Raw genomic sequence first — 16,329 nt, forward strand, 5'->3', positions numbered from 1 at the left:
AAATCGCCGTCACCTAAACTGATATCCCAAGCAAGAAGAGGACTAATTAGAGGAGCAGCCAAGAGGACCATGGTGAATGGATGAGCTGCACAGATTCATAGCTCAGTGGGAAAAGTCTGTCCACAGGACAACTATTGGTCATATACTCCACAAATATGGCCTTTATGGGAGAGGGGCAAGAAGAAGGACATTTTTGAAAGCAAGAGATAAGAAGTCCCAAATACAGTTTGCAAAAACCTATGTAGGAGACACAGCGAGCATGTGGAAGAAGGTTCTCTAGTCACATGAGACCAAAGAAGAACTTTTGGGCTAAATGAAAAAGGTTATGTGTGGCGGAATCTAAAGGCCGCGTCTCACTAAGCAACTTCGCTAGCAACATCGCTGCTGAGGCACGACTTGCTAGCGATGTCGCTGTGTGTGACATCCAGCAACAACCTGGCCCCTGCTGTGAGGTCGTTGGTTGCTGCTGAATGTCCTGGGCCATTTTTTAGTTGTTGCTGTCCCGCTGTGAAGCACAGATCGCTGTGTGTGACAGCGAGACAGCAACAACTAAATGTGCAGGCAGCAGGAGCCGGCTTCTGCGGAGGCTGGTAACCAATGTAAACATCGGGTAACCAAGAAGCCCTTTCCTTGGTTACCCGATATTTACCTTCGTTACCAGCGTCCGACGCTCTCACTGTCAGTGCCGGCTCCCTGCACACATAGCCAGACTACACATCGGATAATTAACCCAATGTGTACTCTGGCTAGGAGTGCAGGGAGCCAGCGCTAAGCGGAGTGCGCTGGTAACCAAGGTAAATATTGGGTTGGTTACCCGATATTTACCTTAGTTACCAAGCGCAGCATCGCTTCCACGCGTCGCTGCTGACTGGGGGCTGGTCACTGGTTGCTGGTGAGATCTACCTGTTTGACAGCTCACCAGCAACCCGTGTAGCGATGCTCCAGCGATCCCTGCCAGGTCAGGTTGCTGGTGGGATCACTGGAGCGTCGCTTAGTGTGATGGTACCTTTACACTGCACATCACTCAGAAATCACCATCCCCACTGTCACACATGGTGGCAGCATCCTGCTGTGTGGAGGCTTTTCTTCAGAAGGGGCTGGGAAGCTGGTCAGCATAGATGGGAAACGGGAGGAAGCTAAATGCAGGACAATCCTGGAGGAAAACTTGTTAGAAGCTGGACAAAACTTGTGACTGGGGCATAGATTCACCTTCCGGTAGGACAATGACCCTAAACATCCGGCCAGAGCTACAGTGGATGGTTTTTAGATCAAAGCATATTCCTGTGTGTGAGCGGCCCAGTCACAGTCCAGCTCTAAATCTCATTACAATGGCAATTACTGACAATCCAGCATCAGTTGAATTCCAACCAGAGTCCACCTCATTCTACTTAATGTGCTTCTGATTAGGTGATCACCTGTACCAAATCTTATTTAATGAGGGAAAGTATATAAAAAACTGCTGTGGTCTTCACAATTCTCTTGCAATAGGAGGAGCTGGATGGCCAAACAAGTCATAGTAATAGCCCAAAAGTAATAGGAATGAAAAATTAACTTTTAACCATGCCAAAGGAAAGGTGAGAATAAAGTGTGGGGGGGGGGGGGGTTATCTCTTACCCTTCCCTCAAAAAATTACATCAAAAAGGCAAATTCATTTATCTCTTCTGCATAGGTTTAACAATCTGTAGGTTTAAAATTCTACTTTGATTAATTCTTAATATATCTGTTTTTCTGAAACAGAAAAATCCTTATGTTTGGTATAAAAACTAAACTCCCCCCCACCCCCACCAAAAATGAACAAATTCCTGAACTGCATTTTTTTCCCCCATGCTTGGAATTTTAGCCCAATTTTTAGTAAAATGAATAGTGTCATTCAATACCTCATCCCACAGAAAAGCAAGCCTTCGTTTGTCTATAGGCCACTTTACACGCAACGAGATGTCGTTGGGGTCACGGAATTTGTGACGCACATCCGGCCTCGTTAGCTACGTCGTTGCGTGTGAAATGTAGGAACGACCGTTAACGATCAAAAATACTCACCATATCATTGATCGTTGACACGTCGTTCTAATCTCAAATATCGTTGCTGCTGCAGGACGCAGGTTGTTCGTCGTTTCTGCGGCAGCACACATCGCTACGTGTGACACCGCAGGAACGAGGAACAACATCGTACCTGCGGCCGCCGGCAATGAGGAAGGAAGGAGGTGGGCGAGATGTTACGGCCACTCATCTCCGCCCCTTCGCTTCTATTGGGCAGTCGCTTAGTGACACCGCTGCGACGCCGCACGAACCTCCCCCTTAGAAAGGAGGCGGTTCGCCGGCCACAGCGACGTCACTAGGCAGGTAAGTAGTGTGACAGGTGTGACAGGTGTTAGCGATGTTGTGCGCCACGGGCAGTGATTTGCCCGTGACGCACAACCGACGGGGGCGGGTGCTTTCACCAGCGACATCACTAGCGATGTCGCTGTATGTAAAGTGGCCTTATGTCAATGGAAAACTAAAAAAGGGCTCCGTCACACGAAGTTTTGCTCAGCATCCGATGTTGTTTACGCTACAGATTCTGACAGTCACACTATGGTTTCTCTAGTGTTTCTGAGTTACACAGGCAAGCTCGGGCGTCGGCAAGCTGTATGCTCATTAATCATCAGGCTAGCAAGAATTAAACTTAGCTAACCTGCTGGTCACTTATGGGATCACATGTTGTTGGAAACCTATTACGGTTACTCCCTGCCTTTTTAAGACGGTAGATTCTGTTTTCCCACACCAACTATAGCTTTGCTGTGTTGGTTGAGTGCTGCTGTGCCTCAGTCTTTCTGGTGATTATATTGCATGGTGGTTGGAATTGTTGTGGAATCCTTTCGTCATCTTGTTGTTCCTTTCCTGCTCTTATTTCCCTAATGTGCCCTTATTATCTTATACCTCTGTGTGTGCTGTGAGATAGAGTTTTGGTTTCCCCTGTTTATCTATCTTTGGTGTTTTTCCACTGGGTTTGGGGTATAAGAACAGGGCTAGTCAGGAGTAGGGTCAGGTTGGCGCCTCAGACATCCTCACCATCAGAGGTAACTCTGAGATAAGGTACAGCTGGAGCCCTCCCTAGTCTGAGGGCCAGTGTAGGATGCCCGATCCCTTCTCTCTCTATTCACCATGACAGGCTCTTGGAAGAAGGGGAGGAAAAAAATAAAAGCGCAAAAACAGAAAATCGCTTAGATGTTAAGGCATAAATTAGAATGTCGGAATTAGTGATGTCTTCAGTGTCGAAAAGTGGTGGCATGTTCTCAGAGAACAGCCACATTCAGGGCTCAAAATAACATAAGACATCAGGTTATTGGGATGCATAACACAAGCCCCAGTGCCGGAAAGCCAAGACTCGTACCCTCAATCCACTACATCCATCTAGACATTTCTGCCATATTGCCTGTTGCTTAGCAACTGTTTCAATACCCGTTGCCAGCGTTACTGTGTCTACTGTTCTACAAGGTAACGCTATTTGGAGACGATTTACCACAGCACACGATTCTCCTAGGCAACCGAGGAAACTTGTTGCTAGGCAAAAGTGTAATCATCTTCAGGTTGCTTAGCAACACAGTAACCAAGGAAATCAATGCCTGCCTCGTCTCCACTGGAGATGATGTGAGCCGTATAAACCATTAGCGAATGCTGCCATAGATTTCCTAATTGGGAGACTATTTTTAGGTGGCTGTGATTAACCTCTTCAATGCCAGGGAAAAGAGCAGCTCTTCGATTGGACATTTTTTTTTTTTTCGGATTCTATTTCAGCTTTTTAGTGTGTGAATGGTGTTTTAATGGTTGTGGGGTCCAGACAGGGAACTGACAGAGGATAATGCCGAGATACCTGAAATGCCCCGTTTCATCCATCGAGGTTCTTCCAGGACCACAAAGAAGTTTTCTTGTTTCTCGTATTCTTCATCGTCAACAATCTTGACTTGTAGAGTTTTACTGAGGAGAGAAAATGGGAGAAAAGATAATTTTTGTAGAGTCCCATCTCAGAGACATACAATAAGGACCAAAGTGAACTACGACTGCCATAGAGCCGTAATGGAGATGCTGTAATGCTGCTATATCACTACCATGGTATATAATAAAATAAAGGAAAACGGGTTTTAGCCGCGCTAAAAACCACTGATGCAGGATTAATGAAGAAGTTTCTTTTTATTTCAGCATTCCAACGCGTTTCAGAGACAAGGACCGTCTCCTTCCTCAGGGAAAAAAGAAATCATTGATGATATCTTTTTACCCTGAGGAAGGAGACGGTCCTTGTCTCTGAAACGCGTTGGAATGCTGAAATAAAAAGAAACTTCTTCATTAATCCTGCATCAGTGGTTTTTAGCGCGGCTAAAACCCGTTTTCCTTTATCTTATTATATACCATTTTTCCACTATTTACGGGGCCGCTGCTTAAACCACGCTGACACTCACATGCGATTCAAGGAGTTGTGACTGGCACAACCCTATCAGGTGAGTGTACTTATTCCCTTCTTATCATTTCACGTTATATCGGGTAAGACCCTATTGCGCCTTTTGTCTCCCCACCTCTAGCACCTGCATATCACTACCATGGGAGGGGGAGGTTCAGCCATCTTTAGGGCAGGGCCGTCACCAGGTCTATGCGGGCCCATAGGCTACAAATTCCCAGCGGACAGCTCTTCGCTTTCCATTTTTCTTACTCATCTGACAAGAACTTTAACTTTTTTACTTTTTGCCCAATAGAGTTGTATCAGGCTTGATGTTTTATTTGTTTGTTTTTTATTGTGTTTTGCTTTATCAGCTCTAGTTTTTATCATTAAAATTTTGGAATTCAAATAACTTTCTGATATCATTTTATAAAGTTTTCTGATAAGCAAAAAGAAGAGATTTTGCCATTTTTTTTGTATTCTACCTTTCAACTTAATGATGATATTTTGTTTTTGGACAGTTGTGCATGTGGCAATATTAAATATACTATGATTAATTTTATTAATTTCAATTTTATTTACCTTCTGTGAAAATAGAGGGTAAATGAACTTTTGTATATGTGTAGAATTGCAAAATATAGCCGAAAATGTTGGCACTAGTGATGAGCGGGCACTACCATGCTCGGGTGTTCGGTACTCGTAACTAGCGATGAGCGGGCACTACCATGCTCTGGTGTTTGATACTCGTAACTAGTGATGAGCGGGCACTACCATGCTCAGGTGCTCAGTACTCGTAACTAGTGATGAGCGGGCACTACCATGCTCAGGTGCTCAGTACTCGTAACTAGTGATGAGCGGGCACTACCATGCTCAGGTGCTCAGTACTCGTAACTAGTGATGAGCGGCCACTACCATGCTCGGGTGCTCAGTACTCATAACTAGTGATGAGCGGGCACTACCATGCTCGGCTGCTCTGTACTTGTAACTAGTAATGAGCAAGCACTACCATGCTCAGGTGCTCAGTACTCGTAACTAGTGATGAGCGGGCACTACCATGCTCGGGTGCTCAGTACTCGTAACTAGTGATGAGCGGGCACTACCATGCTCGGGTACGCTGTACTCGTAACTAGTGATGAGCGGACACTACCATGCTCGGGTGCTCAGTACTCGTAACTAGAGATGAGCGGGCACTACCATGCTCGGGTGCTCAGTACTTGTAACTAGTGATGAGCGAGCACTACCATGCTCGGGTGCTCAGTACTGGTAACTAGTGATGAGTGGGCACTACCATGCTCGGGTGCTTGGTACTCATAACTAGTGATGTGTGGTCACTAACATGCTTGGGTGCTCAGTACTCATTAACTAGTGATGAGCATTGTGTGTCTATGTGTGCCATACGAAGCATGGAGAACAGAAAGAGGAGAAGAGAACTGTCTGATGACCTGAGAACCAAAATTGTTAAAGAATATCAACAAAATCATGGTTACAAGTCCATCTCCAGAGATCTTGATGTTCCTTTGTCCTCAGCATGCAACATAATTAAGAAGTTTACAAACAATGGCAGTGTAGCTAATCTCCCTGGATGTGGATGGCAGAGAAAAATTGATCAAAGTTGCAACACAGAATAGTGCAGATGGTGGATAAGCAGCCCCGAACAAAGTCCAAAGAAATTCCAGCTGTTCTGCAGACTCAGGGGCATCAGTGTCAGCGCAAACTATCCTTCCACATTTGAATAAAATGAACCACTATAGAGGAGACCCAGGAGGACCCCACTGCTGACAGAGAGACATAAAAAAGCTAGACTGCAGTTTGCCAAAATCCTTCTGGGAAAGAGTTTTGTACACAGATGAGACCAAGATAAAACTTTTTGATAAAGCACATCATTCTACTATTTACTGAAAATGAAATTAGGCCTAAAAAGAAAAGAACACAGGACCTACAGTCACATATGGTGGAGTCTTAAAGATATTTTGGAGTTGTTTTGCAGTCACTGGCATATGCTGTTGCTAGCTTTGTGTATACAAAAAAATGGGCATCCTTCTCCCTGTATCCTGTCTACATGTCCTAATGGAGAGCTGCTCCTACTTTTGTGGACCAAGCCCATCCACCATTTACATGGATGACCACTAATTTCATTGGCTGCCATTTAATGCCCGGTTAAAAGTACCTCCTCTAGCGATATTTGGTAATCACAGGGGTTTTTTTTTTAAACCAGATTCCCCACGATCCAGTGATTTTGAGATTTTCCTCGAAATGGTGTAATTTATGTTCCTTGGAAAGCTAAAGAACAACCAATATGGCCGATGTTAGTCGTGAGGCAAATCTGGCTATTTATAAGCTGTAAGAGAGAATTGGGTATGTCGATTTACTATACAGAAACCCTCGTTCTCTTCCCTTTCAGTATTTACGGGGATCTGTCCCCCAAACACATCCCTAATCTATGCACAAGAGGGGCAGCCATCTTGTATAGATTATTTATGAGAAGGCAACTTATCAAAGCAGCAGGAACCTCTCACTCATGAATATTCATCATAATGATTTCCGATTCTGTTTGCTGAAGAATGGGTAGTCTAAATCGCCATAAATATTTTACTAGCCCCCAAAAATGGCTGCCTAAGCTGGTTAACCCACACTCTGCCTTCTTTCCCTAAGGTCTTGTCACGATTCTTCTGTGCAGAGCATTTTGCCTTATGAGATGCTCTGCTGCGCTTTCCTTAGGCGGGCTTTACACGTTGCGACATCACTAGCATCGGCTAGCGATGTCCAGCGCGATAGCACTCGCCCCCGTCAGTGGCACGATATGTGGTGATTGCTGCCGTAGCGAACATTATCGCTACGGAAGCTTCACACGCACATACCTTGTCAGCGACGTCGCTGTGACCGCCGAACAATCCCTCCTTCAAGGGGGAGGTGCGTTCGGTGTCACCGCAACATCACCGCAACGTCACTAAGCGGCCGGCCAATAGAAGCAGAGGGGAGGAGATGAGCGGGACATAACATCCCGCCCACTTTCTCCCTTCCGCATTACCTGTGGACGCAGGTAAGGAGATGTTTGTCGTTCCTGCGGCTTCACACACAGCGATGTGTGCTGCCGCAGGAACGATGAACAACATCGTACTTGCAGCTGGAGAGACATTATGAAAATGAACGACGTGACACAGATCAGCGATTTTTGACTGTTTTGCGCTCGTTCATCGTCACTCCTAGGATTTACACATTGCAATGTTGCTACCGGCGCCGGATGTGCATCACAATAACCGTGACCCCGACGATATAGCGGTAGCGATGTCGCAACGTGTAAAGCCCACCTTAGTTACAACTGTGTTCCCTTTCTGGTCGGGGTCCCTCCAATCCAGTGTATGGAATATGGAACGGGCTGTGGGTGTTTACTGCACTCTCCGCAAACCCTGGAATCCCCTGTGGCTGTCTAGAGCCCGGGCTGAGCTGCCTGCTCCAAGCCACGGGTCTTGTGGTGCTCCCAGAAGTGTAAGGTGATGCCTAGACCGAGGTCCTGACTGTGCTCCTCACCCCAAGCTGTGCCCGGGAGTAACTGCTCAAGTGTGAAGATGCTCCTAACGTTCCCCCAAGTGGTGCCCGCCCCCCAGGTGGTTGTGTGCCGCCCCAGTGTCAGCAGCCGGGCTGCTTGGATCCGGATCCGCGGTGGCTCAAGGGGCGTCCAGACCCAGGGGTCGTGCGGCCACTCAAATGAAGGGGGTATTTACAGGGGATTGTATATTTAGAGTTCGTGACGCCACCCGTGGTGTGTGGTAATATGGAGTACCACCGCTGCAGTTGGGAGTACCCGGGGGCGATGGAGCGGGGCAACTAGGTGTGGAAACCCTCCACGGGTAGGGAGATGCCCGGGACTCGGTGATGGTGGTTGGGGGTGCCGTTGGGTGTGAAGGGGTCACTTGCGTACTCACTCAGTCCATAAAGCTGACACCGACAACTAGATAAACCAAAGTTCTGGACACCGCTGCCGCTGAGGGGAGCTAGTTTGGATGATCTGTGGCCTTCCTCTTGGCACTTAGTTCACTTCTTGGTTGGTCCCGATAGCATAAAACTAGTCTGGTCCCGCTCCCCAGTGTGGCTAGCTGTGGGAGCTTGCTCTCAGGGTTCACGCTTGGGATTTTCTGGACCGTTTTAGTGGAAAGTCCTATCCCCCTCGTTGCGCTAGTATCCCAATTTTGTAGCAGGTGGAGATTGGATCTTGAAGGCTCCGTTCTCGTCGGGTAAATTGTCATGTTGCCTGAAGCTACTCCCTGACCTAGCATACCCCATCGTGCCCTGGTCCCAGCCCGGTGATGGTACAAGCCGTCCTCCTCAACAGTTCCGTGCCCCTTGTCACAATCCCCCGCGACTGGGGATCCAGCTCCTAGGCCCAGGCCACAGTCTGCTACCTAGTTGGTTCCAAGGAGCCCGGCTCCTGACCTCCTTACTTCACTCTCTCCTCACAACAACTCTCTCTTTCTCTGACTCCTGACACTCGTGACCTATTCTTACCAACCCCCCAAGTGGACGACCCTATTCCACTCAGGCCGTCCACTGGTGCGTCTGGTGGGTGTGGTGCAGAGTGTACCTAGGACTTTGATTAGCTGATGTAGGCAATACCATATAGCTGGGGACCCATAACCAAGGAGGAGGTGGATATTGCACAGAAGGGGAGATTGAACAATACCCTGTGATGACCTTATAGTCCAGGGCGTCACAGTTGTCCTAGTGACCGGGAAAGTCCCATGCCTCGTGATGGCCACCCCCCTGTCTACCCTAGGCCAATCCCAGTGGGAAAGCACCTGACTATGTGTGGTTTGTGAATGTTAGAAACCAAGCGATTAACCTCTTCCTTACCCGGGATGAGTACCGCACCTTAAGAGAGGTGCAGTACCCTGTGGCGATCGAAGCCTCAGGGGCGCCACATATTGTCTGGTTTTGAAGTTGTGCTGTTGGCTTGTGTCTCTTGGTTGATCTTGATTTTCTGCCCCTGGACTGTTATTTGACTTCTCTCTGTTGGCTCCCTGTACCTGTCGTGACCTCCTGCCTTCTGACCTCGGACCGTTTCCTGACCACGTCTCTGTTTTCTCTCTAAACCTATTACGTGCTCTCCTGGAGTTCTGACCCTCAGATATTGACCTGACTACGCCTTTGCTTACTCCTTGTGCTCATAAGTGTCCTCCCATTACCAGACCCCGGCTTTCCTGACTACTCTTCTGTCTATACTACCTGTAAGTAGTGACTAGCATCACAGGCGTTTTGCACATTTCCATGACCATTTTTAATGAGCGTGATGATTTGACCATTTTCCATCTGATTTCGTTCTGTGTGTCTATTTTTTTCCATCCGTCTGTCATCCATTTTACCCGCATGCAAATAAATTAGAAGACGTCTTCCCAAGCGTTGTCCATCAGCTTCATGAAAAATGGACAACAATGAGATGACATCCGTGTGCTGTATTATTTCTCACTAACCAAGCCAATTCTGCATAGAAATCAGGACCCTGTCAATGTTAGGGAATATGATATGATCCCCCCAGTTAGTTCCAAAATGGAAAATTGCATGAAATGTGTGGCTGCAGGGGGCTTTGCTTTGATCACTAAGGGGTAAAGTTTTGGGGTTTTTTACCAAAACGTGGGTTGTCCAAGCTTAAAAAAAGGGGGTATCCTCATTCAGTCAATGAGGATGAGCCACATGGGTGGCATTGTTTCTGGACATCCCTTTTAAAGAACATTTGATAAAAATTTGTTTTAATTATCATGAATATAGAAGAAAACTTTATGAGAATTATAAAAATTCATGTCTAGAACGAGACGGGAGGAGAGATGGGAGGGAGGAGACCTAGAAATATACGATATTATCTAGGGAGCTGGCTGATAATGAGTTGTTCTTCCAGCACCCATAGGCAAGGAACAGTGGAGCGAGGGGGTTGTGTAGAGCTGTAGAGTTCGTCAATGAATAATTTAGACCCTAGATTCGTGGAGTGATGTCCCCCGAGGTCACTGGAATGCTCAAAAGCCTTCTGCTCTCCTCCTACAATAGACCCAATACCAGAAAAGGAGGAGGAGGACATGGACATGGTCCTTACTCCCTGACTTTGTCTGTATCAGGTCCCGTCTTACGCCCCATACGGTGTTAAGGATACAGAAAGGGCCGGAGCTGGGAGAAGGTGTGTGCATCGTGTGCATATGCTGCTACGAAAATGTCAAGCGCACGGCACAAGGCGTAATTTATAATTTACAACACGATCTTTCCCACCCACGTTACTACACTCGCTCTGTAATTCTCTGGTGGGAATGGGTTGAATAAAGCAAGCTGCTGACACTTATTTTACACAGAGAAATGTGCACAATTGGCCAAGCATAAAACCAATTTTCAGATCCCCTAGTAGGGCATTTCGAGTTGGAGGGGGGTGTTAGAAAAAGCAACTCAGGAGAACCCAAGAATCTGTAAATTATACATGCAAGGATGCCAGAAATTCCAAGACAGTCCGTAAAAATACATTTTGTTTGCCCTGTCCTTGTTTTTTCTTTCAATAGCACTGATGGGGATATTACCATCGCGGTAAGTCCCAGCAACAAAACAATTGGGAGTGATTCTTTTTGGGAGACCCCAGTTATGTTACCAGTTATGGTTGTAATCTATGGGAGAAATGGTCATTATCAGGTATTCCGATCCATTGCAGCACCCCCATATGGGCCGTTAAGCATTACACAGCACCAATTAAATAGGCTACCTATGTAATCCATGGACAGGCGGGATCCTATATTGCCTCTTCATGGTGAGCGCCTGCACATATGTCAATCACCTTGCAACCTAAAAAAGACTCTGGAATCTTAATTTTAATGTTCAAAAAGGTAGAAATTTATTAATACAAAGGTGCTTGTGCAAATATTATATAAAATTCATTATACATAGGATGAAATTTGGAATATTAGGAGGGATGTATGACCGCACTAAAGGGAGTAGTGCAACTCTGGTGGCAATTACACTGTCTGGACCAATTAGCCTTCAGTAATGTCCTATATACAAATGGACACGTAGAAAATAGGCATATTCTAACAGCATTATCCTATAATATGTATGGGATTAGTCGCCCACATCAGTAGCTTCCATTAACAATTTTCCCCCATAGATAAGTCAATTTACCTGTAGCCATTAGTAAGCAGTAAAGGTCCTATGTAATGCCACCGATTGCACCTGCCCCAACCTCGATGCGCGTTTCACCGCACTGCCGGTTTCATCAGGAGGTACATATTATAGGATAATACATAGGTGGTATGGACTGCTCTTGACCATTGTGGCCACGAGAGGTACCTCCACATGATACAATATAATCAATAGTAATTTAATCAATAGCACGCCATTAGAAAACAAAAGATCTATACATATACTATGCCCCATTTATTGAAGTCCCTATGCCGTTAGAATATGCCTATTTTCTACGTGTCTATGTGTATATAGGACATTACTGAAGGCTAATTGGTCCAGACAGTGTAATTGCCACCAGAGTTGCACTACTCCCTTTAGTGCGGTCATACATCCCTCCTAATATTCCAAATTTCATCCTATGTATAATGAATTTTATATAATATTTGCACGAGCACCTTTGTATTAATAAATTTCTACCTTTTTGAACATTAAAATTAAGATTCCAGAGTCTTTTTTAGGTTGCAATTGAACTATATCAGGAATCTGCCTTTGATAATGAGAGGCCTTGTATAGGTAATGACATATGTCAATCGCCTTGTCTGAGAAGTTCAGGCCTCGTGCAAGAAAATGTAATCTGTCATCATTATTCCCTAATTATTCTTTCCAAGACTAAAATCTAGATAACCTGTTGACAAGTTACTTTAGGCTGATTAACTTTTTTTGATCTATTTGTTTTAGGAAATATATGAATGCGTATATAAAAATATATTGATGAATGGAATTATATTAATGAATTAGTTATTAATCCGTAATAAATAATTATTATGGATCCATAGATAAATAGATACTTTATAGAAAAACTATTCGGATATCTTAACCCTCCGTCACATACAATAGGCCTGACAGGCACATCTCTTTTACTTTCATTTCTCCTTCCTCATTAGATTGTGAGGAAATCCCCTCCCTCCAGGTAGTCTCCTGTCTCTAGCAGCTCTGTGAAACCTCATACCACAGTTGGATTGCAGAGCTTCAGGAGGACAGATATAACTGCGCTAATCTCTCAGGCTCATTGTATGTGAACACGTCACACTCAATAAGGTTGGTATTTTATGTTTTTATTCATCACATGCTCTGCAAGTGTAATTTTTCTGGGGAAACTTCAGGATCGAATTCTGATTGAATATGTGTTTAATAGTACTTAAGGTACCTTAAAATTAAGTTTGTTTCCATACATTTTCTTTGTAGAGTTTTTTGAGTCGAACTGGGGACTATTTGGGGGTAGTTTTGAAATGTTTGTATTTCAGAGTTATTAGTTTTATGTTAAGTAAATGGAGTTTTTTTGCACCTGATTATATGTAGTCTCTTTTATTACATCCCTATGAAGGTCACTGATGACTTTTAGAGCACTGAAATTGCAAACATTAGATATTATAGGTATTTTTCTAGCCTGCGCCTGACAGTCACATTGTATGTGAACTCGTTAGAACCGATATTGTATGTGACGGAGGGTTATCATTAAATTCAGGTTTTTCATTTATTTCCATTGCCCTTGATGTATAGCTTCCCGCACCCCGCCGTGCCGTCTGCCTTTACTAACTTGTGACAGAACGGCCAGTGGTGCAGAGCTCACCGATACCAGTGAAGTCCTGTAATAGGAGTTATCTGGGTAACAAGTCCGTTCATGACATTTCTTCCTCCTAAATCTTCCCCCATCACCTGTGAGTGATATTATTGAGACGTGGAAGAAACCGCATAAACTCAGCTACGAAGTGGAGACCCCGTAATATTACAGAGCTGGGGGATGATTGCTGAGGAGCGGAGGACAGAAAAGTCACCAACGCTCTGCTGACCCCATAACTACAGAGTCCAGCCCTCCTCTGGTAACATCAACACACTGTGCCCACCAGGAACTTCATGGCCAAACAGCTGCAGCCGTACATCACCAAGCACAATGCCAAGCTGTACATCACCAAGCACAATGCCGAACTGTACATCACCAAACACAATGCCGAGACGTACATTACCAAGCACAATGGCGAGCCGTACATCACTAAGCACTATGCCGAGTCATACATCACCAAGCACAATGCCGAGCCGTACATCACCAAGCACAATGCCGAGCCATATATCACCAAGCACAATGCCGAACCGTACATCACTAAGCACAATGCCGAGCCATACATCACCAAGCACAATGCCGAGCCGTACATCACCAAGCACAATGCCGAGCCGTACATCACCAAGCACAATGCCGAGCCATACATCACCAAGCACAATACCGAGGCGTACATCACCAAGCACAATGCCGAGCCGAACATCACCAAGCACAATGCCGAGCCGTACATCACCAAGCACAATGCCGAGCCGTACATCACCATCACAATGCCGAGTGTCGGATGGAGCCATGTAAGGCCGCCACTACTGGGCTTTGGAGGTAACCTGTTCTGTGCAATGACGGATCACACTGCTCTATCTGCTGTCTGATGGGCAAGGCTGGGTTTGGTGAATGCAGGAGAACATTACCCACCTGACTTCCCTTGTGCCCGCTAAAACAGTTTGGTTGACGAGGGACAATACTATGAGGTGTTGGAGAGGGTTTCAGGCTTCTGCCATGGTTCCTTAGTTCCAGTGTAGGGAAATCTCAGTCCTGCAGCACAAGACATTGTGTAGACAATTGTAGCTTGCAGCTTTGTGAGAGCAGTTTGGGGAAAGCCCTTTTCTGTTACCCATGACTGGGGCCAGTACACCAGGTCCAAAAAGACATATCTGGGGGATCTTGTTGTGGAAAAACACGAAGGGCCAGACAGAGCCTGGAGCTCCAACACCAATAATGGAGATTGTGAGTGTGATGCACCTGCGGTAACCAGGTGTCGCAAAAATAAGGTAACAATTAAGGTAACAGCCCAAGTCCAACATAACTGTGCCAGCCACTACACACACTATCACACCAGGACATTTACACTCGCTGTACCCAGCTGGGAGCCTCACTTAGCCAGATGACAGGGCTGGGCACTGTAGATAACAGGCAGTCAACTGGGAAGAAGAGACCAGACCTGGGGGAGGAGAAAGTGACCTGGGGAGTGTGGCTAGAAGACAGGAAGTGGTAGTGAGTTAGGAGGAGACAGTGAAAGAGGAAGGGTGTCAAGATAGACCAGAGACTCTTGAGACACATAGAAAGAAGGACATACACTACAAAGACCTGACTTGTAAGAACAGCCACTCAGAGGAGGAAAGTAGCTGTGGAGTGAGAGAGCAAGCCCCAAGGACAGAGGTGGACATCCAAAGCTCCCAGTACTTTGCACGCAGGGGTACAGATTCCCAGAAAAGACACGGAATTCAAGCCCTCTGTTAACTCTGCCAGGCGGGTGGGTTTCCAGGACACATCTACCACCCTTTAACATCCGAAGCATTAGCAGCAAAGTGGGGACCGGGACACATTCCCTTAAATCGTTTAAGCTGCCTGTGGCAGGACCCAGACACGAGGAGGACCTCCAAGTGCTCCACGCCCGGGAGGACCCACATACACCAGAGTGCACAGGTGGAGAGTGGCAACAGGTTGGCAGGCACAGCCATCAGGATAAGGGCGCACCTGGAATCCAGTACGTCTCAGGGCGTCGAACCAGTGAGTAAACACCATCAAATTGCCCTCTTTGTCTGGACTGCTTCATTGCCGCGCGCCTCCACGTTAACTATTCACCTACCCCTGGGGAAAAGCCCTGCTCACGGAGGGCTCCACTATCCACGCTGCCCCAGCCATCATCCCCAGTAGGAACTTGCAGCGGCAGCCCTATTATCCATGGCCGCAAACTGCAAGTGGCGTAGTCGGACTTTTATTTATTTTTATTTTTCATTTAAAAACTGTTTGACGGTGCCCCCGGGACCCTTCGAGCCCTGGACCGCCCGAATCCGAGCAGCTCGGCTGCCCCGGGGTGCGAAATGAGCATGGCCATAAGAGTCTGACCTCACAAATATTTTTCTGGATGAATTAGAAAAATACCCACATACACCTTCAAAATATTTGTAGAAATCCTTCCCAGTATAGAAAAAGCTGTTTTAGGTGCTAAGGGGTCAAATCCGTATTAAAAACTATGGATGTAGAATGGGATGTTGGAAAAGCTCAAGACTCTGGAGCAGTGGAAACATTTTCTGTGCGGTGATGGAACACACTTCACTATCTGGCACCAGTTGGATGAGTCTGGGTTTCATGAATGCCAGGAGACGGTTACCTGCCTGACTGCATGGGCCCTCTGTACAGTTTGTTGGAAGAGGGATCATGGTGGGCACTATAGGGTGTACCGAAAGTGCCCCAGACTATGTGGTGCCTATCTCCCCTCTGTTTCCTCCCTCTCCTCCCATGCCTGTTAAGTTACTGGTCCTGGTTCCCGGTGGCTTGTGGGGGGGGGGAGGGGATGTCCCTATTGATCCTCCTTCCTGGCCCTGTAGCCAATGGGGTGCCAGTTTAGCCCCATATATATATAACCCTTTATCCCCTGGGACGTCCTGCTCTTCCCATGGTATCCGGTGGCAGAGAGGGGGATTGGAGCCCAGCTTGAGAGCTGGCCTCCTTCTTGGCGTTTAAAAAAAAATGGAAAATGGTGAGAGAGCGGAGATGCACGCCATCCTGTTGAGCGTTGTAATTCCTTCTTATCATGGTGATCTAGTTTTGTTAACAAGTGTGTTATTTCAATAAGCTTGAGTAAAGTTGTGACCAATATCTACCCAAGCTACGGTGTGTTTGTCTTGTTTTTCTATATATAAGAATAAGGCTGCACATCAAA

At 46.2% G+C, this 16,329-nt stretch overlaps 1 protein-coding gene across 1 annotated transcript in view; it reads right to left on the reverse strand.

Annotated features, from left to right (window-relative positions):
* The window catches only part of SLC8A2 (solute carrier family 8 member A2), a 170,612-nt gene that overhangs the window by 49,048 nt on the left and 105,235 nt on the right, over positions 1 to 16,329 (reverse strand). Inside the window, exon 3 of the mRNA XM_075323533.1 lies at positions 3,851 to 3,954. Coding sequence (XP_075179648.1) covers positions 3,851 to 3,954 — 104 coding nt within the window. The remainder of the gene's footprint in view (positions 1 to 3,850; positions 3,955 to 16,329) is intronic.

The sequence above is a fragment of the Anomaloglossus baeobatrachus genome, chromosome 9 (assembly GCF_048569485.1).
Source record: "Anomaloglossus baeobatrachus isolate aAnoBae1 chromosome 9, aAnoBae1.hap1, whole genome shotgun sequence".
Classification (NCBI taxonomy): domain Eukaryota; kingdom Metazoa; phylum Chordata; class Amphibia; order Anura; family Aromobatidae; genus Anomaloglossus; species Anomaloglossus baeobatrachus.